The following is a 22,500-nucleotide window of genomic DNA, read 5'->3' on the forward strand; positions in this document are numbered from 1 at the left end:
ATTTTGTGAAGGTGATGTTTTTGTAGGTGAAGCTTTTCGCTAAAGATGCACTAAAACCCTGGTGCATGCATCTCTCTATATATATACAGTAGCTGATGGTGGAGCATTCCAGGGTGCCAAATTAGCCGGCCTCCCTATTGTGATGTAGGGCTCACAGAGGGCCAGACGCCGTGGACAGGGCTGGGGCTTTGTTGGGCAGAACCTGGCCGGCCTTTTAAACTTTAATGGCCAGCAAAATGATGTTCGTGTGAGCCCACCAAGGTGCTCGCTTCCCCCACTCTCCTCCTCCACCCTCCCCCCCTTCCCCTTCTCCTCTACCCCTCTCTTCCTCCCTCTCTTCCGTATCTCCTCTCCTCTCCTCCTTCACTCCCATTTTCTCTCCTTAACTCTTTTTATCTCTCCCTATTCTCCACTCCTCTCTTCAACATCCTCCTCTCTCCTTCTGCTAACTTAGTTAGCAACGATGTTGTCGAGAAACGCACCCCAAGTTTGTACTCCAATAGACTCATAAATAAACAAATACAATAAAAAACGTAAATAAATGAAATCAAACTAATAAAAACTGGACACAAGACAGTCGTGTAGACCAGAGAAAACAAACTTTTTTTCCCCCAAATGCTCTACTCTGCTTTTCTCTGGATGGATTGACTGGAGTGAACTGTAGTGGGCATTATTTTTAGATGACCCCTTAATTGGTGAGCTGGACTGTGTAATGTGTATTTCACAGCCAGTGCATTGAATTGTGTGCGAGTGTGTTTTTTTTTTCTCTCTCTCTCTTTGCATCGTTACTTTCATTCTCTCAGATGTTTCACATCATTGCCTACATCACTGCAACTCTCTGTATTCTGTCCCTATGCTCTCTGGACTTTCTTTCTTTATTTACTCTCTCCCTCCCTCTCTCTCTCTTTCTCTTTCACTCTCTCTCTCTCTCTCTCTATTCCTCCTTTTCTGCTCCCTCTCTCTCTGTCAATGTCTGTTTCTCGCTCCCTCGATCACCCTGTGGTGCAGCAAGCCCCTTGTCAGGTTTTCTTTGCGCTTCTAAGATCCTCTGATGCTAAGTGCTTGTCCAGACGTGTTTTGTTGGAGGGAGAGAGGGAGAGAGGGAGAGGGAGAGAGAGAGAGAGAGAGAGAGAGAGAGAGAGAGAGGGCAAGAGGAAGGGAGAGAGAGAAAGACTTGGGGGTTGTTGGAGTGGGGAGAAAATGCAGAGAATTTCACCACACCCTGCCAAGGAGCTCTCTCTCTCTCTCTCTCTCTCTCTCTCTCTCGCTCTCTCTCGCTCTCGCTCTCGCTCTCGCTCTCGCTCTCACTCTCTCTCTCTCGCGCGCTCTCTCTCTCTCTCCCTCCCCCCCCCTCTCTCTTGGTTGTGGGGGAGGGGTAGGGCACGCCTGCCTGGTTAAAATGCTGGCGGCACACATGAATCAGACCCCCGGCTAGCTGCTAATTGGTATTGTCCCGGATGATTCCCACTGAGACCCAGTTTATTTTTAGTCTTTTTTAAGTGTCATGTACAGCTCTCTTTTTGATCTTTTTTAGGTTTTCATGTGTATATTTTTCTAAGAGTCATGTTAAGCAGCATGCTTTTTGGTCTTTTAAACACACATCTATATATATGCTGTATAACTTACTGATGGACTTTTTATTTAGTACACACACACACACACACACACACACACACACACACACACACACACACACACACACACACACACACACACACACACACACACACACACACACACACACACACACACACACACACACACACACACACACACACACACCCTGGCAAACAAGCATAGAGACACCAGAGAAGTGACATGCACCAGAGCACACACACATGGTCACAGGCAGCCAGCGAGGCCAGAGATGCCCTTTGCAGATGGGGCTAACTGCGCCTCGGGGAGCCCCTTTAAGTTCATTTGGCACCTGCACACATCTCACCAGGACCAGGAAGAGTCACACCACGGCCACCGAGCGTAAACAGATGCACATACAAAGGCACATGTATGTGTACGCGAATGCACACATAAACACATACAGTAGAGACACACACATACACACACAAAACACACACACACAGGCCCGCCGGAAAGGGGGACAAAGGGGTATGTTGTCCCAGGCCCAGGGAGATAGGGGGAACAGAATTGGGTCCCCCTTACATTGTAGGGGGCCTTTTCAGGTGACTTTGTCCTGGGCCCAGTGATAGCTGTCAGCGGCCCTGCACACACACATAACAAACACATAACACACACAGACACACACAGACACACACAGACACACACACACACACACACACAGGCCCTGTGTCCCGTGGGCGGCTCTTTTTGGAAGGGCAGGCCATGGTGAGCAGATGTCAGGTCGCAGGTGCACACTCCTGCGGATATCACTGCACTTGTTTCATCCCTGCCTCTGGAGGCCTGACATTTGTTTTCTGTGTATGGGGGTGTGTGTGTGTTGTATGGGTGTGTGTGTGTTGTATGGGAGAAGTGTGTGTGTGTTTGGGGGGGGGGGTGTAGGTGTGTGTGTGTGCATGCTATATCTGTTTGTGTGTGTGTGTGTGCGTTGGTTGGTGCGTGTGTGTGTTTGCGTCCGTGTGTGTGAATGGGTGTTTGTTCATTTGTACACATGTGCACCCTGTGTGTGTGTCTGTGTGTGCGTGTGTACTTGATGGATTTCATGGTCATTAGGGTCCAGTGGTGTTGCAGCTCTGTTCAGTGTCTCCTCTGTTAGGTTGAGCCAGCCAGGCTGCCGAATGAGACTGATTCAGTTAGAGGGGGAAACGCTCGCATTTAGTCTGCTGCGGCAAAGGCTCATTTGTCTTTGTCCAGTGCCTGTCAATCAGCCCGTGTGTGTGTGCTTATGTGCAAATACTGTAAATGAATGCCTGCGTCGTGTGTGCGTGTGTGCTTATGTGTGTGTTTGTGTGTGATAGGCCCTCTTCATCCCTTTTGTTCAGTGCATGCGCGTCCATTTGAGCGTGATACTCCTGGCAGTTACGGCCGCGTGAATACCTAGTTACGCGTGGTGCTCTCCAAAACGCTGGAAGCTCTTCACTCTCACACATGCGGCCGCTGATGCTGGAAAGAGAACCGCTGCCTGCCTGCCGCCACTACACAAAGAGAGGAGAGGAAGAGAGGATGAGAAAAGAAGCAGGAACGAGGTGACGCTCTGTCTGGCACTGGAAGAGAGGAAAAGAAGATAGGAAAATAGGAAAGAGACTGCTAGACGAAGAGAGGACAGGAAGAGAGGAAGAGAGGCAGGGACAGAAGACGAGACTCACTGGAAGAGAGGAGAGGATTTGAAAAATGAGAGCAAAAAAAAGAGGAAAGAAGAAGCACACTCTCTCGTGATATACAGAGAAGAAGAGGGGATGAGAGGATAAGGAGGAGGGGAAATGCGAGGAAAGGGCATGACTGTCTGTCGCTAGAAGATAGGAGGAGAGGAAGGAAGGAAGGAAAGAAAGAAAGAAAGAAGGAAAGGTGGCCGAAGGGACCAGAAGGGAAATGTTCTGTGATTGCCTCCTCTGACACCCTTGGTAATGTCGCCTGGGTTGCGTTGGGCTATGGGTTCTTTTCTGCCTCGTCAGCAAGTTTGTGAATGCCATATCCCCCCCTCATGTTTTCAAGGAGAGTCCGGCGCTACCATGGGTGAAACGGCCAGTGTTGGCCACTTCTCTCCTTTTCCGTTTCTTTTTCTTTTTCTCTCTCTCGTTCTCTCGCTCTTTTTTTTTTCGTTTTTCGCTCTCACTTTCACGTTCCGGCAAGCCACCGATCGCGTTAAGTGTTCTTTTAAAAAAGTCTATCTTTCTCTCTTTTGCACTTTCCTTTTATCGTTCTCTCTCTCTCTCTCTCTCTCTCTCTCTCTCTCTCTCTCTCTCTCTCTCTCTCTCTTTTTCTCACTCGCTTTTCCGTTGCAGCACAGGCCCCGTTCAAGTGAAGTGTCATAAAAAAGTATTCAGCGCCGCCTCTCTTTCTCACTCTTTCTTTAACTTTTTCTCTCTCTCTCTCTCTCTCTCTCTCTCTCTCTCTCTCTCTCTCTCTCTCTCTCTCTCTCCTCTTTTTTAAGCAGTCCTGCCCTTTTAAATAAAGTGCAGTGGATGTTATATGAGACTTGGGTTTCCAATTTATTTGCCCACTTCAACGCCTCATCACCGGCGTTAATGACTTCTGCCTTACTCTGGGGTTTTTAAAGCGCGCCCAGGGATGGAAGAGGGGTGACCGACCGGCTCTCTTTTTTTTTCACATGGTGGACCTTTTTTTTTTTTTTTGATGGCCGGCCTAGAGCTACTGTTCTGGTTGCACTTTTTACATATATATATATTTTTTAAATTTCATGTGACGTTTCAACCACTCGACCTCCTCTCATCATAAATAGAATGAATTATTAAATTCAAGAAGCAGCCTAGTGCAATCTCCACTTCACTTCACTGCAAGTGGCAGAGGGGCGTCGTCATTAAAACGTGACACGGCTATTATATGGCCTGCTACCCATTGCATCTGAGAGGTTCTGGACATTATAAAACTGCTATTACGCTGTACTATACAGGCAGTTGTGGCCGAATGATAATAATAATATTATACCTGTTGGAAGAATGTAGTCACCTTCACACCTAATCCATGTCTGAAATATCCATGAGTACGACATCTAAACCAGGGGCTATAAACTAAGCTTATATCCTTTATTTAAAGGGACAGTTTGGTCAATTTCAACATGCAGTTGTAATGCTTACACTACCCTGGACTTGTCAGTGCCTGAGATTTGTTGTCTTCTTCTTCAGCCGTTTCCGAGATCCTGGTCATTGTAATGGGGGCAGCTCTTTGTTTACATTTCAAAAAAACATTTTTATTTATTCCCAAAAACATCCAAAAGGTTATAAAACATCAGCAGACAACTAGCAAACAGCAGTACCTTTTGGGAAAATATTTGGAGTTGGCCTATGTTTCATTTTTTAAAAATGTAAACAAACGCTGCCCCCATTAGAATTGCTCGGAAAGGGCTGAGCCAAAAAATGTGGCATCACCAGGTACTGACAAGTCAAGGGTAGCGTGAGCAATACAACTGCATGTTGAAATTGACCAAACTGTCCCTTTAAATAAACATGAATATCTTTGAATTGAAGCATTGGCTCAGTGTTATGTAATGTAATGAATTTTGTGGCACATTCTTTTTACGAAAACAAATACTTGTGACTTGCGAAAAAACCTGACAGAAGGTCTACGGCCTAAACTTTGTGAATCCAATCATCCTTGCAGAATGGACTGTGTGTGTGAGTGTGTGAGTTCCTTTTACCACAAGAACAAACAACAAGAAGGAAGAAAAAAAAACCCAGCACCACAAGTCTTGCACCGCTTGCTATAAATCACAGTTTTGCACCCCGGGCTGTTGAAATTAGACGCTCGGCTCATCTTGGCAGATGTGTGCAGTGTTTACACTAGCTGGTGGTAGACTCTGCTAGCTCCCGTGGACATGCTGCTGCTGCTGCTGACTGTAGCCTGACATGTCGGCTTGCAGTGCTGTTTCAAGATGTTTTAGGGCCCTAGGCAAAGACGGACTTGGGGGGGTCCCCCTTTTTTCCTCTTCAAGAATATTTTTGATCAGTGTTATTGGTCTTTTCGGTCGTCAAATGTATTGAGGTTTTGCCTCCTTACACTGCTGTCATTTGAATACAACCACATAACCAGTCATTACCATAAGATCCCCTTTCAACTGGGGGCCCTAGGAAATTGCCTAGTTTGCTTATATGGTTGTGACGGGCCTGGCCTTGCCTGCCTGGCCTTGGTGCTGGGCTTGAGCTGGGGGTTGCATGAAGACATTGAAGGCGTCTTCAGGAGCGTAAGCGATGCTGACATTGTCAGCCGCTGGCCGTGGGGCTTCTCTGCTCTCTCCTGCCCTGCTCTCTGCTCTCTGCTCTGCTCTTCGCTGCCTTCTCACCGGCCTTTACACACCATCAGAGACAGCTGGCCTCTATCCCCTCTGCTCTTCTCTGGACTGTTGCTCTCCTGAGCTCTCTCACTCTCTCTAGCTCTCTCTCACTCTCCCTCGCTCTCTTTCTTTTCCCTCTCTGTCTTTCTTTCTCATGCCTTTTTCGGACTTATACATTTCTCCATTCCTCTGCATCGATCCCCCTTTTTTCGTTCTGTTTCCCTCATTCTATCTCTTCTAATGCACTGTCTCTTTCAGTCTCTGTTTCCTTGTTGAACTCTCTCTCTCTCTCTCTCTCTCTCTCTCTCTCTCTCTCTCTCTCTCTCTCTCTCTCTCTCTCTCTCTCTCTCTCTCTCCCTCTCTGTCTGTCTCTCTCTCTCTCCCTCCCCATTTGCTCAATCATGCCGTCTATTTCTTTCAGTCTCTGTGCCTCTTAACTATTGCCCTGTCATTTATTTCTCCATTTCTCACATTTGTGTCTTAACTTTCATGCCTCATACATTGTCTATTTCAGTCTCTGCTTGTTTCTCTCTGTCTCTTCCTCGTTCTCTGTCTTTGTCTCTCCCTTGCTGTAAAAAGCATAGACACCACAAAAGTAGAGTGAGCGGGAGTGAGAGAGAGAGAGATCTGTTGGTCCCTAATGGGATTGACCGTAATCCTGCTGCTGAGAGCACTGTTGTTTGGCTGCCGTCTGGCTGAGGCAGTGCCAACGGGAGAGAGAAGGTGCTAGCCTTAACTCTTCCCCAAAGCCAGTGACTAACTTGGTGTCCAGAGTTTAGGGGCCTGCCTGCATGCTTGCTTGCTTGCTTGCCTGCCTGCCTGCCTGGCTGGCTGGCTCAGCAGAACTGAGCACTCTTTTGTTCTTTGCATAAGGTGCTATTGTAAAACTCCTCCAAGTTCAGCCTGAAGTGGTGTCCAGAGTTTGGGGCCTAGGCTGTCTTTGTAGTACTCTCTGTCTTTTTTCCAAGTCCTGCCACCTCCAACACTGGCAGGAATATGACAACTTGCCTTCCCAGCCTTACCCTTGCCTGTGTTTTAGTGGCAAGACCTTCCTCACTTATAGTTTGTTAGGAAACTTGTTAGACTCCCATCCTTTGTCTCTCTTGGAATGTTATTTCCATAAGTCACTGCACACCACAATGAGGGTGCTCTTCTGAACTCCCCAAGGCCAGTTTTATCCAGAGTTAGTGGCCTAGTTGTCTTAGTGGAACTGAGAACACCTTTGTTTTGTGAAGCGCAACCTTTTCAGTTCTCCCAGAAACTACCAGCACTAGCGTGAAAAACCCCAACACCCCACCCATCTGTCCACCAGGACCCTTGTCCTGGCCTTATTGATGAGAATTAGCTCACTTAAGATTGTTATCAGCCATAAGTCATTGATTCAAGTCACATGGTAGATGGTGCTAGCCTAAACTCCCCAAAGCCAGCCACCAAGTGCTTTCCCAAGTTAGGTGCCTATAGGTACCTCAGCGGAACTGAGACCACCTTCGTTTTGTAAAGCACTATCTTTCCAGTTTTCAAAACTCTGCTTCTGCCACTAGCAGAAAAAAACATACTAACTCACCTATCCTTTCACTGTGACCCTTGTCTGGGTTTCATTGAGAAGTCTCGCTCACTTACAGTTTGTTAGGCAGCATCCCACAGGTTCCAGTTTTCTGCTTTCCTTGGTGATATTATTTTTAGTCATAGAGGGCCATATGGGAGAAGTGAAATGGGCTTAAACTCCCTAGAGCTGTTGCTGGTCTCAATGGAACGAAGTCTTCGATGTGAAGCATAACGCCCTCAGCTTTCACGAGTCCCCAATGTTTTCCACCCCCAGCACTGGCAGGAACAAAAAAAAAAACCATACTAACCCACCCACCCTTTCACTCCGATCCTTGTCTGGGTTTTATTGACGAGGCTTCGCTCGCTTACAGCTTGTTAGGCAGCTTCCCAAAGGCTCCCATACTCCCCTTTTTTCCTTGGCAATATTATTTTCATTTTCAAGTCATTGAGCGCGCTTATTCAACCAATAACTGAAGACTCTCCGGGGGATTTTCTATTTACGAACACGAACGTCAGTTTATTTCAGACAGTAATCAGCTATAGGCACTCTCACAGAGCGTGAGTCAGTGAGGAAGAGGAAGAGCGCTGAAAAGGAGAAGGCATTTCAAGAGGCAGACAGAGAGGAGGAAAACACGTGAATTATTCCATGAGTAGGGCTGATTGTGAAGTTTGAATTGCTGGGTGACAAGCGCGAGTCAGCGATAGGCGGAAGGGAAAGAATTATACAAAAACAAAACAAAGTAATAGACTGGCAGGCAAAGCTTCTCTCCTTCCGCTATCTTTCTTTCTCTCCATCTTGCTTTCTCTTTCTCTCTCTGTGTGAGAGACATTGGAATGGGGGATTGTCGAAACTCAAAAAAAGGTAGTGAAGGACAATCTTCCACTCTCTTGCTCTTTCTCTCCTTCCCTCCTTCTTTCTCTTTATCCCTCTTGTTCTTGTTCTCTCTCTCTCTCTCTCTCTCTCTCTCTCTCTCTCTCTCTCTCTCTCTCTCTCTCTCTCCCATGGGTCTCATGAGAATACACCTTGAATATGGCTGATATTTGGAGTTGCATTAGCATTAGGTAACAGTGTGATGGGCAGAAGGGGAAGACGTAATCTAAACAAAAGCAAAACAGGTGACGAGAGGCAGGTGTTACTGGATATATGCAAAGGTACATCTAAAGCCGCACCAAAGCCTGTCCACACGCACAAGTATGCTCACACACAGAGGCACGTGCGCAGATGCACCCGCAGACGCTCGCACGCGCGCACACACACGCGCACACATACAGTACATGCAGGCATACACACACAAACACACACACAGGCAAACAAAGGATGGACCGCTTCAGCAGCTGGTGTTAAATGCCAGACATTTCATCCAGCTTTTTTGGAAATTAATGTATGTAGCCGTTCATCACTTATTTATTGGGCAGCATCTTTTGCTGAATGGAGTCGCCATTTTCCAGTCAGTCCTCCCCATCCCATTCGGCTTTAATTATTCAGCCGTAGCAACATTAATTGTTAATCACAGGCTATGTGCGTGTGTGCGCGTGTGTGCGCGTGTGTGCGCGTGTGTGCGCGTGTGTGCGCGTGCGTGTGTGCGTGTGTGTGTGTGTGTGTGTGTGTGTGTGTGTGTGTGTGTGTGTGTGCGTGCGTGCGTGTGTTCCTGAGCTCTTCTAGTTGTGATTGGGTTGGTGGGTACTGGCCAAGGGGGGATGTTCACACCTTTTCCCACCTCTCTGTCTGAGTATGTGTATATGTCTGTCTCTCAGTCTGATTTTCTTTTTTTTCTTTCTTTCATGTCTGTCTGCCTCTCTTTTTCTTGTTCCTTATTTGTGTCTCTTTCCGTCTATCAGTCTTTCATTTATTCAGTTGTTGTGTATGACTTCTCTCACACACACACACACACACACACACACACACACACACACACACACACACACACACACACACACACACACACACACACACACACACACACACACACACACACACACACTCGTACTGGTGAACAGAGTCCGATATATTCTGTTTTATCTAAGCCTCTGACCTTTGGTTGGCAGCGTGGCCTGGTGAGCAGATGCTGAGAAGAGAAATGGGGCCGCACGGTGGGTGTAAAATGGAGCAGAGGATGATGGGAGGGAGGTGGTGGGAGTGGGAGAGCGGGGTTGTCGAGTGGTGGGGTATTGGATTGAGCTTGATAAAATAGGGTAGGGGGAGTTAGGGTTTGAGCTGTGATACACTTGATGCCTGCGAAGATTCTCATTCATCCAGGTTAGGCTATCCAGAGGAGTTACGGTGTGAGCTATTGGACTTCTCTTTGGAGCTGGAGGACGTTTTGTTCATCCTTGTGGTTTGCGTTGTGATATAGTTTAAGGCTTTCTGTCGGAATTCTTATTCGTCCTGGTTACATGGTCAGAGGGAGTTGTCAGCTGTAAGCTATTGGACTTATTGTTTTTGGAGTTTTGAAGATGTTTCGGCCCTCATCTCAGGGATTTCTCCTTAGGTTTGATCTGAAGCTATGGTCTAGTAGAATGTACATATCTATTCACAGATTGGAATGGGTTACATTGGCTTGAAGTGTGTCACTCTTTGTGGTCTTGAACCACAGCTGGGATGAAGTTTGTGTGCGTGCGTGCGTGCGTGCGTGCATGCGTGTGTGTGTGTGTGTGTGTGAGAGAGAGAGAGAGACAGAGAAACAGAGCGACATAGAAAGAGAGACATGGAGAGATGAAGCCAGGGAACAATTGAGTTAGAGGATAGGGATGGTTGGATTAATTTGGATACATCACAGGGCAGGCGATATTGGTTTGGGTTGCATTGGATTGAGTTGCTGTATTCATTTAGCAGCTGGCATGAGAACAAAAGGTTTGTGCTTGGAGGCCAGGGGCAGTTGGATTGGATTGAGTGAGATAGCATGAGGCAGGAGAACATGACAGAGGTGGTGTTGGGTTGGTGCATTCCACCGAGTGAGAATGTATGAAACAGATATTCATTAATCCAGATCATGGTGACAGTAGGCAAAATGTTGTAAAAAAGTTGAAAGCTCTGGTCAGACTTCATTTTTTTGAAGCCTAATGGTATTTCACCAACTTAAAAGACCTCTCTAGCTCTGACCGTGGCTCTCTGGTTAGGGTATTGATTGGTACGCTGGGGACCCAGGTTTGATTCTGGCCCGAGGTCATTTCCCGATCCTCCCCCATCTCTCTCTCTCCCACTCGCTTCCTGTCACCATTTCAAATTGTCCTATCGAAAAGGCCCCTAAAAAGTATATAAAAAGGCGTCTCAAGCTCTAGACGCTTGCTTTATTGTCATTCAATAACAAACCAGTGGTGTACAAATCGGACAATGAGAGGGAGAGAGCTATTGTTTTGGCTCAAAGTATTCGCTCTAATCCAAAAATTAATGTTTACAACCGAACTTCTTTTGGACTACTTTTGAGTTTATTGAGTGGCTTTTGTTGTTGTGGTATTCTGGTGACACAGCAACTTAGATGGCCATTTCCTCCACTGGCTGCGTGACAAGACACCCCATCATCCCAAGACCCAAAACAATAGGGCCAGCAAAGACAGCCAGCCAGCCAGCTAGGCAGCCATCCCTCCCTCCCCTCCCTCCCTCAGTTAGCCCTTCTGAGTGGGGCTGAGAGCCTCAGCATTTGAGCCCCCTTTGAAGACGGCCAGGAGCCAGAGGAGAGTCAGTAATGAGGGGTTATGGTGACATTTTCTTCACGCACAGACGCGACACACACAATTTAGGCAGAAACGTGTTACACACACACAGGCAGACTAGTAAACACACACACACACACACACACACACACACACACACACACACACACACACACACACACACACACACACACACACACACACACACACACACACACACACACACACACACACACACACACAGACATACAGCTGATACACTTACACACAGGCGGAGAGCTGTACACACACACACACACACACACACACACACACACACACACACACACACACACACACACACACACACACACACACACACACACACACACACACACACACACACACACACACACACACACACTCACATACACCAGAGACCAGAGCCTCCCCACAGGATTAGCTGAATTGGCATCCACAGCTGCTTCCTTTGCCTTTTATTCACTCCCTCCTTCTGTGTATGTGTGTTTGTGTGTGTGTGTGTGTGTGTGTGTGTGTGTGTATCTGCGCGCATGTGTGTGCGTGCCTGCCTGCCTGCCTGCGTGCATGTATGTGTGCGTGTTTGGGGTGTATGCGGTTTTGTGCCATGTGTTTCTTTGTGCTTCTGTCTCTATTAGGGGGGAAATGGGAGTTTGATGTTTTGAGGCTTTTACCATACATTCATTATTTTCTTTTAAGGGGTTTTTATGTCTTTCTTTGATAGTGACGGTGAAGAAACAACAGGAAATGGTTGGGAGAGAGATGGCAGAGGTTCGGGAAATGAGCTCTGGCCCAGAATCAGACCCCGTTGCCCGGCGTAACTGTGCATTGCCTTTACCGGTTGAGCCATGGCTAAGGCCACTGCAATTTGTTCTTATATCTGTGGGGGGGGCAAGGATGTTTTCAGGGCTTTTTTTGGGCATATGTTCATTGCAGTGCTGCTCTGGCTATTTTGGCCAGCACTCCCGGTCCCCTCTGGCATATTATTGTAGTACACAGATGGACTTTATCAATATAAAGGGACTTAAATCTTTTACTGCTTTACATAGCAGCCAATGCTGGCATCCGTAACATCCAGATCCTTTTTTAGGCGTGTGTGCGTGCGAATGTGTGTCCGTGTGAATATGAAGATGCAAATTTCTGTATACAAATGGCTGGGATGGCAGAGCAACCATTAAGTGCAAGCTGTCCTCGTGTTCTCCCTGCATGATGCCACACACACACACACACACACACACACACACACGCATACACACACACACACACACACACACACACACACACACACACACACACACACACACACACACACACACACACACACACACACACACACACACACGCATACACACAGATGCATGGCCACATTGCCGATAATTACTTACAGTGAGGTGGGGGTGGGTGGTGGCTGCTCGCATCATTAGGTTTCAGTGCCTCATTTAAAGGTGCGAACGTTTCCTAAGGTGGCACCGCGCTCCATCACCGCTAGCCTGCTACTGCTACCCCGCTAGTTCCCTACCCTGCTCCAGATTTAGGTTCCCCCATCTCCACACCCCCTCTCTTATCCCCTCTCCTAAGCCTGATGCCAGAGCCTTCTTGCTGGGGCCACGGGAGACCATCCCTGGCCTCCTTTTCACCCTGGTTGCTGCTCAGTAGTGAGAAGTCTCACTCTTGCTAATGTAAACCTTATGATGGTTATTGGAACTAGGCATGGGACTCAGTTTTTCAATATTTGAATATTCAATGTAGAGTACCTTCAAATTTAGAATACTCCTTTTGAATTTGAAAATTCACCCTCGTAAAATGCAGACTAAAATGCAGACCCCATGCAAAAAATCTGTATGGGCCTCCTTTACTGTGTTAAGCGACAATGAAGATTAGTGCAACGTTTCATTATATTTCAGAATGTAATGATGGATTGATCATGTATTGTCTTTATTGTCTTTGTGGTGTGAAACGTGAGCAAGCATAACATGTACCATTTCTAGCAACTATACAACTATAACTTGTCTTACAATACTTATACTTATACTTTTACACTTTGAGCTTTGAACTCAACTTGAACTTGAACTTGAAAGCATGACAAGACAGCTTTCGGTCTGTACCGGTCGTAAGCATTCGAAGACGTTTGAAAATTCTCAATGTTCTTTGACTAAAACATCTGTGTTATTGTCAAGCTGCAAAATAATCCATGTTTACATTTACATTCGAGAGGGCTGCTTCGCACTACTGAATTGAATTATTACCCACTCGCAGACTTAATTCATGCATCTGGACTTGAGTGCATCGCATGCAAAGTCTTTCATTTCAGAGCCCTGTCACGGCCTCTCTCCACTGTACCACGGGTGTTAATGTGCAAAGAAAGCAGATGTCGGTCCACTTGAGGAGAAAAGCCGATGTTATGTTAAATGTTATTTCATGGCTTCCTGCTCTTCTTGGAGTGGTTGTGTTACACTTCTGGGCGGAAGCTAGGCGCTAGGGGTGTTTACATTGGCAACAGTGCTTGTGCAAGCGAGCACGATGTGTTGCTACTTCAGTTGTGTGTGTGTGTGTGTGTGTGTGTGTGTGTGTGTGTGTTTGTGTGTGTGTGTTTGTGTGGTTATGTATCATGTATCTGATCTTATCTAGCCCTCATTTGCTTGACTTGGCATTCCACTTTCCTTTTTTTCTCCTTCTCTCCATCACTTTCCTTTTTTCCCAACTTGCAACAGTGTTAGGTGCATGCTTGTTTTTTGAGCTGTATGTGCAAGATGCTATCTGTTGCGTCTCGTGTTCAGCTGACTTCTTTTGTCTCTCTCCCTCCCCCTTTCAAACGCTTTTTTTCACTCTCCATCTTTCCCCCTCTCTCCTCCTCTATCTGTTCCCTTTCCATGTTATGTATTCGTCAATCCTCTCCCCCTCTCTTTCCTTCTGTCTGTAAATCTCTTTCCTTACCTCTACTCTTCCCTCTCCCCCTTTTCTTCCTCGTATACCTCTCCCTCTCGCCTTCTGCTTGTCTCTCTCACTTTATCTTACCATCTCACTCTCTCAGTTTCCTTCCCTATTTATCTCTTCATCTGTCATCTATCTATCCATCTCTCGCTCCCTCTCTCTCTCTCTCTCTCTCTCTCTCTCTCTCTCTCTCTCTCTCTCTCTCTCTCTCTCTCTCTCTCTCTCTCTCTCTCTCTATCTATCTCTCAATTCAAGTGTGCTTTATTGGTATGCCTCCCTGTAGAGTGTCAGTATTCCTGAAGCTTTCAGATAGCAATAGCAGAACAATATTAACAACATTTTAAAGTAAATCATCAATGACATTAAAGAATCTCTCTTTCTCTCTCTCCCTCTCCCTCCCTCCCTTTCTCTCTCTGTACTCCACAAACCCTACAGAGTTTCCCGTCGGACGAGGGCTGGCCGTTTGCCAAGTACCTGGGCGCGTGCGGCCGCATGGTGGCGGTGAACTACGTGGGCGAGGAGCTGTGGAGCTTCTACAACGCGGCGTGGGAGACGCGCGTGGACCTGGCGCGCCAGCTCATGGACATCGCAGAGCAGCTGACCAACAACGACTTTGACTTTGCCCTCTACCTGCTGGACGTCAGCTTCGACAACTTCGCTGTCGGCCCGCGGGACGGGAAAGTGATCGTGGTGGACGCCGAGAACGTCCTGGTGGCCGACAAGCGGCTAATAAGGCAGAGTAAGTAACCAGGGACATGTTGTTGTCACCAAAGTTAAAGATAAGAAAGCTCCCGACACAGTTTGGAGAGTTAACTTGCGATGTTTCGGTCTACTGACCTTCTTCAAGCATTTCAACAGTACAAATGGTTACAAACATAGTTTAACTGTCAGTCTCCAGTCTAGCCAATATTTGGAACAAGTGCGTGATTCAGTGTGCACGTGTGTGTCCCCGCACCAAAGAGAGAGCGAGAGTGTGAGAGCGTGCGCGCACTTGTGAGAGAGAAAGAGAGGGGTGTGGGGGGGGGGGGGGGAATGGGTGCTCACTGTCATTGTCACTGGTGATAGTGTGTCCCACAGACCAAGTAGCATTGTCTGGTACTACCTGACAAATGGCTCAGTCGGCAGAGTTAGCCACCGGTGACATGTTGGTGTCACGGTCATTGTCACTCAGTTGAGAAGGAAGATTTTGCACATCCCAGGTTAAGGTGCAGGCCAAAGGCTGATGCAGGTTTTAGGGTGAGGAGTCTGCACACTTGAAATCCTTTTTTTCTGTGTTTTATTCCATAGAAAAATGATGTTTTGACCATTGAGATCTTCTTGAGATTGTCTACCTGAAATTGTCACTGCCACAGAGTGTTGTGCTGTCATAGTGACATCTTATTCATTATAACTTCAATGCACCCCTCCTTTTTTAATATTTGTCCGTTCCTATAGGAGTGAGCGGTCTGTACACCATATTTTTGGAGTTAATGTTAGAAAGTCCATAGTCTGGCCTTTTATTTATTCATTCATTCACTCTGTCTCTCTGTATCCACCAATTCCACCTCATTAGGTTCACACTTGGAGGAAAAAAGTATGTCTGCCAGTGTTCCAAGTAGTTTGTATCGCTCTAAAAACTAATGCATTCTCCGCTGCATACTCCAGTATATTCTCTGAACAATGTTTGTTGTGGTTTACAACAAAAGAGAATTATTTATAGGCAAAAGGAAATAAAACTCAACAAAATGGTAATGATGTATCCTGAAAGGACACTCTCCTCTCTCCCTCTCTCTTACATATTTTGTCGTCTGATGTTTACAGAGATTCGTCGTTAGATATCATTGGTAATTTACGTGTAGTTCCTACGCAATTGGGGCGTTTTGATTCCCAAACTAACTTCCTCTGTCAGTCGTTTGATGAGTAGTTTTATCTCAAACATTTCCATTCTTCCTCTCTTCCTCCTCCTCTGGCCTATAAAGTAGTAAATGGTATAAATTAGGCCCACTGTTAGTGTAAAAAAACTGCACCTATTGCACTGTGAAAACTATTACAGCATATAAATAGGGCGAGGTGAAAGAACGAAAGAAAGAAAGAAAGCAAGAAAGGAAAGAAAATCCCGAGCTTGCATGTCAGAGGCATATATACCCTGAAGAAAGAAAAGCAGGGAGGAAGAAAAAAAGCAAATGAGGGGACGTGGGAGCCAATAAAAACAGCAATCAAGCGGCGAAGCGGCGGATGAAAGGAGGCGTATTTAAAAGAGCTTTACAAGTGGAGGTAATCTGCTCTGATGTGCCTCCCGGACACACCTCTTTTCCCCTCCTCCTGTGTTTCTCTGTCTATCATTCTCTTGTTCTCCTCTCTCTCTATCTCTCTCTCTCTCTGTCTTGCTCTCTCTCTCTCTCCCTCTCTGTGTCTTGCTCTCTCTCTCTCTCTCTCTCTCTCTCTCTCTCTCTCTCTCTCTCTCTCTCTCTCTCTCTCTTTCATCCACTCTTTCTTGCTCTTCCTACCGTACCCCTCTTCCTCCTTCTCTCTCTCTCTCTCTCTCTCTCTCTCTCTCTCTCTCTCTCTCTCTCTCTCTCTCTCTCTCTCTCTCTCTCTCTCTCTCTCTCTCTCTCTCCTTTCTTTCTCTCTCTCTCCTTTCTTTCTTTCTCTCTCTCTCTCTCTCTCTCTCTCTCTCTCTCTCTTTTCTCCTTTTCTCTTCTCTCTCTCTCTCATTTCTTTCTCTCTCTCTCTCTCTCTCTCTCTCTCTCTCTCTCTCTCTCTCTCTCTCTCTCTCTCTCTCTCTCTCTCTGCTTCATTCTTCCCCTAAGCCATACTGTAGGAGGTGGAGGTATGTTGTTTATGTTGGGGTTTAAGAGCTCGCTCTATTGTGCTGTCGGCAGCGTCATGTCGTTTGCACATGCGAGAGCTACCAAGCGCTAGATTAGGCCGGTGGGATTAACTTTTGCATGTTTACGCCTCGGAGGGGGAAATATAGGCACGGCATGCTCAAGCTTTTCTTAGCAGATATGGGTAAGGTGTGTGTGTGTGTGTGTGTGGTGTTTGGGGGGGTGTTTGTGGGTTTGTTAATGTGTAGGAATGATGCAGAAGGGAAGAAAGGATGCAAGCAAACGGAGAGAAGATGTGTGTGTGTGTGCGTGTGTGCGCTTGTGTAAGAGAGAGATTGACGAGACGAGACGAAAGCTGAGAAGGGGAGAGAGAGTCAGAGACAGTCTGTCTATCCGTCTGTGTGTCTGTCTTCCTTTCTGTCCGTCTCTTGTGTCCGTGTGTGTTTCCTTTGTGCATGGGGGGGTTGTTTGCACAACTTTTCCCTGTCTCCCGAACAAATGCTCCATTCAGTGGGCAGACAACGTGTCCTGTCACCGTGATGTCTCCCAGTGCAGGCCCCTAGACGACCCCCTCAACTCCCCACCACTACCACCAACCCTCCTCCTCTTCCTCCTCCTCCTCAGTTAACCGAGCGCGTGAGCAATGAGCTACTTTGTCCCCTTTAGTCGCGGTGGCACCCGCCGCTGTCATAGCCACCGCTCGGCGCGGGCCAAGGCCTCCGCTAGGCAACATGTGTCACGACGCCCAGAGAGTTGTCATGGCGATGATGAGGTGTGGGGGAGGGGTGGGCAGCCGGGGCCGGATGTGGTGACCCACCTAATGCTGCCTGGGATTTCGAACATAATGTCTCTATCCCTCTATCCTCTCGCTCGCTCTCTCTCTCTCTCTCTCTCTCTCTCTCTCTCTCTCTCTCTCCTCTTTTCCTTTCTTTCTCTGTTTTTCCGTCTATAATTCTCTATCTCCTTATCCTCTCTTTCTTCTTCTCTTTTTCTCCCTTATTTCTCTCCTCTGTTTTTGTCTGTTTGTCATTCTCTCCTCTCTCCCCCTCTCTCTACCTCTCTTTTGCACTCTCTCCCCCTCTTTCACACACCCGGTGAGTACCTCTTTCAGCTGTTTTCTCTCTTCCTGTCTCCTCTTCTCTTTTTTGTCTCTCCTGTCTTTCTCCCCTCTGTTTCTTTCTCTCCTTCCCTCGCACACACTGGGAGTCCGTCTCTCACCTGTTTGCCTCCTTCTCCTTTCTATCTCTCACTCACTCCTCTCTCTCTCTCAATCCCTTTCTTTTCCCCTCTCTCTTTCTCTTTCTATCCTTCTCTCACACACAGCCAGGGAGTCCCTCTCTGGTGACTCACCTGTTGTCTTTTAGTCATCCATCTGTCAATCTGTTGCTCTCTTTCCGTTGGTCTGTTACACCGTTCTGTCTCTTTTCCTCTCCGTCACTCCACTCGTTCATTGTGTCACACTGTTGTATCTATCTATCTAGTTTCGGACTGTCTCTGTCTCTGTCTGTCCTCTGTTTTGCCACTGTGCCACACAGTCACAGGCAGTGACAGTGGCATGGCACTTGCTTTCTGCAAGCCCCAGCTGAGAGAGATAGAGAGAGAGAGAGAGAGAGAGATGGAGATAGAGAGAGAGGGATTGAGAAAGAGCGATAGAGATAAAGAGAGAGATGGAGAGAGAGAGAGATGTCAGTATGTGGGGACAGTGTGAATGGTGCGCATCAGACTGAAGGTGACTGAGGTGAACAGCAGATGGACAATGCGGCAACACACACACACACACACACACGCACACACAGTGGGCCACCGGCATGCACACACACATGCACATACGTCCACGGAGGGGGGATGCAGAGTGACAGGCACCTTGGCTGAATGGAGGCTTGTCAGGGAGCCAAAAGGGCTGGCGGAGGGAGTCTGGCTGTCACTACAGGCAGCTACAAGACGAAGTGAGCAGAGCTCCAAGGTCATGCCACCAACTCACACCCTGCAAGACTCTTGCTCTCTCGCTTTCTCTCTCTCTCTCTCTCTCTCTCTCTCTCTCTCTCTCTCTCTCTCTCCCTCCCCCCCTCTCTCTCTCTCTCTCTCTCTCTCTCTCTCTCTCTCTCTCACCTGCTCTCGTTTCTCAATCTCTCTCTCACCTGCTCTCGTTTCTCAATTTCTCTATCTTTCTCCTATTCTCTGTTTCTCTGCTTCTAGTCTATCTATCACTATCTCTCTCTCTGTCTCTTTCTCTCTCTCTCTCTCTCTCTCTCTCTCTCTCTCTCTCTCTCTCTCTCATTTTCATCTCTCTCTCTGTCTTTCTGTCTCTCTCAGTTCTACGCTCTCAGTCTTCTCTCTTTTTCATCCTTTTCATCCCTCCCTCATTCTCTCGCTCACTCTCTCACTTGTTCTCTCGTCATCCCTCTCTGCCTGTTACTTTCTTAGTTCATTATCCTTTTTTTCAACCACTCAATCTTTGTTGCTATCTATCTTTCTATCCCTCTTTCTCTTACTCCCTCTCCTCTTTTTAACCCTCCCACTTTATCTCTTGCTCTTTTTTAGTCTTTTTTGCGCCTTTCTCATTCAATCTTTGTCTTTCTTTCTGCCCATCTCTCACTCGCCTTGTCGTCCATCGCTCAATGTTTTTCTCTCTCTCTCTCTCTCAGTCTTGCTCTCTTTTCTCTTTATTCATTTTCCTTTCTCTATCCTCTCGACAAATTTTTTTTAAACTTTTTCCATCTGTCTCTCTCTCCCCCTACCACTCGCTGCCAGTCCATAGTGGATCATCATCACTCTCTCTCTCTCTCTCTCTCTCTCTCTCTCTCTCTCTCTCTCTCTCTCTCTCTCTTTCTCTCTCTCTCTCTCTCTCTCTCCTCGACCTCGGGTTCTTCTCCCTAGATCAGGAGAAGGCGTACGACAGAGTGGACATGGTGTACTTATTAAAGACCCTAAAGGCCTTTGGGTTTGGGGAGAATTTTGTGCATCTGATCTCGCTGCTCTACAAGGATGTTTATACCATGCTTAAAATTAATGGAACTCTGACTAGGCCGTTTCCAGTTACAAGGGGGGTACGCCAGGGGTGCCCGCTGTCGGGGCTCTTGTACTCCCTGGCCATTGAGCCCCTACTGGTGGCCTTGAGACTGCACCTGACGGGAGTTGCTGCTCCTGGCGCCCAGGAATTATCACCTGTTAAATTGACCGCCTATGCTGATGACATTACTATAGTAGTGAGAAATGATAATGACATTGTGGGGCTGCTGTCTTGTCTGGACACTTTTTCAAAGGCTACATCAGCACGGATTAACTGGAATAAGTGTTCCTCTCTATTGCTGGGAAACTGGGGGGTTACCCCACCACCACGACTTCCTCAGCAATGTGTGTGGGAAAAGGGGGGGTTTAAATTGACTGGGGGTGTTTTTGGGCTCTGACACCTTCCTGCAGAAAAGAAATGGGAGGGGCTGCTAGACAAAGTTAAAGGGCGGCTGCACAGGTGGAGGTGGCTGCTCCTGCAGCTATCATACCGGGGCAGAGAGCTCTCATTGTGAATAACTTGGCAGCGTCTATGTTGTGGCATCGGGTGACCGTGCTGCAGCCTCCGAGAGAGCTAATTGGACAGATCCAGAAAGAGTTTGTTAATTTTTTTTGGGATGGACATCACTGGCTGCCTCCAGGGGTTTGTTGCATCTACCGCTGTGCGAAGGCGGGCAGGGGCTAATACACGCACAGTCAAAAGTTGATGCACTAAGGCTTCAGTCACTACAGAGGTTGCTGTACTCCTCAGAGAGTGCACCTTGGATCCCCTTTGGGCGCGCTGTGCTCAGGGGGGCAGCCGGAGGGGCGCTTGATAGACATTGGGCTCTGATGGACAGTGGGGTGGTACAAAATGGACTCAAAAGTTCTTCTCCTTTCTATTGTTCTGTTTTCAAGATATGGGGGTTGTTCAGGAGGGCAAGGGGAGGCCATGACCATTTTGGGATAGAGGAGCCATTATTCCACAACAGCTTTTTGGCCACACAGCAAGGTTTTTCACAGGGGGTAGTGGACCTTTTCTTTAATAATGGCATCACAAGGGTGGGGAACCTCCTAGATCTCTCTACGAGGGAGTGGAGAACACCAGAGGCGGTGGCGCAGCAACTGGGGTGCAGATCAGTGAGGGCCATAGGTACGTTGCTGGGGTCTTACAGGGCTCCTTGCCAAGAGAGCTGAAGGACTTTATTGGGGAGTTCATAGTCAGTGGCGTGGGAACTGCAGCTTTTCCAGTGGTAAAACTATCCCCCAAACTAGCAGGAACGGGGAGGCGTACGGACTCCCTTCTCTCGTGGGCGGGGTGTATGGATATGTCTTTTGACAAGGTGGGGAAGAAGGTGATCTATTACACACTCGTTAAAATCTCTCACTGGGCACAATTACAAGGGCGGCCTGATACAAGGTGGAGGGTTTCCTTAGGTGTCAGCCAGTCAACTGTCCCTGCATGGCGACACTGTACAAAAGTCCTATCCCCAAGCGTGCTGGAGACCTTCAGTGGCGGGTTTTGCATTGTGTCATGGCCACAAGGGTTTTTTCTTTCAAGGATAGGAAATAAGGACTCAAACTTATGTGTGCTGTGTAACGTGCCTGATACCGTGTTTCCATGTGTTCTCAGAATGTGCAAAACTGACCCCATTGTTTTGTTTACTTACAAAGGTGTGTAGTTGTTTTGGTTTTATTTTTACGAAGGAACTGTTTATTTTTGGAGTCAAATACTCGAAAGAGAATCAAGGATGTGTGCACCTGTCTAAATTTCCTTACTTGGACAAGCCAAAATGGCAATCAATCTGGAAATGTTACAGGCTGGGAGCAGGATGGAAAAATAGTGGCACAAACTGACCTGTTTAAGACTCTTGTTGAAGCAAGGATAGTAACTGAGTTCACCTACTTTAAGGTCACAGCTGATGTTACTTTGTTTGAAAAAAAATGGTGTTTAGATAAGGGACTTTGGTCAATCTGTAATGGTGGTAAGCTTAATTTTAGGTGGTAATAATCCGAGGTACGGGGGGTGATGGGGGGGAATGGGGAAGGAGAGGTCTACTCCCTTTTATGGTGAATGGAAGGATCAACATGCATGTAATGTAAAGTACATTTTTTAAGTGGTGACAATGGTTCACAATAAAGGAGTGTTGAAGGTCTCTCTCTCTCTCTCTCTCTCTCTCTCTCTCTCTCTCTCTCTCTCTCTCTCTCTCTCTCTCTCTCTCTGCCAGTCTATAGAGTTGAGTACTGCTCAGCTCAGCTCAGCGTGTGTGTCTGTGGCAGTGAGCCCTGGAGAGGGTTTAACGCCGCCACAGCGCAGCGCAGCGTCTGGGACAGCAGTGTCTGATTAATGGGCATCTGTACAGCCGTGTCCTTCCAGCAGCCCGTGAGAACAGAGCAGAGCAGAGCAGAGCAGAGCAGAACAGAGTGCTGTCGTGCCCCATGCAGAGACGACACTTCAGACAAGTGTTTGTGCAAGGCTTTCAGAGGACGTGGCGGAGGAGGCAGCTCTTGACACTGATGCACACATACACATACACATACACATACACATACACATACACATACACATACACATACACGCAAACAAGCGCACACACTTTTGCAATCACATAACGCAAGTCCAATGAAAACATACGT

General features: G+C 47.3%; 1 protein-coding gene across 1 annotated transcript in view; it reads left to right on the forward strand.

Annotated features, from left to right (window-relative positions):
* dipk2ab (divergent protein kinase domain 2Ab) overlaps window positions 1-22,500 on the forward strand; it is a 49,012-nt gene that overhangs the window by 18,000 nt on the left and 8,512 nt on the right. The window contains exon 3 of the mRNA XM_063206826.1: window positions 14,504-14,807. Coding sequence (XP_063062896.1) covers window positions 14,504-14,807 — 304 coding nt within the window. The remainder of the gene's footprint in view (window positions 1-14,503; window positions 14,808-22,500) is intronic.

This window comes from Engraulis encrasicolus, chromosome 9 (genome assembly GCF_034702125.1).
Source record: "Engraulis encrasicolus isolate BLACKSEA-1 chromosome 9, IST_EnEncr_1.0, whole genome shotgun sequence".
Classification (NCBI taxonomy): domain Eukaryota; kingdom Metazoa; phylum Chordata; class Actinopteri; order Clupeiformes; family Engraulidae; genus Engraulis; species Engraulis encrasicolus.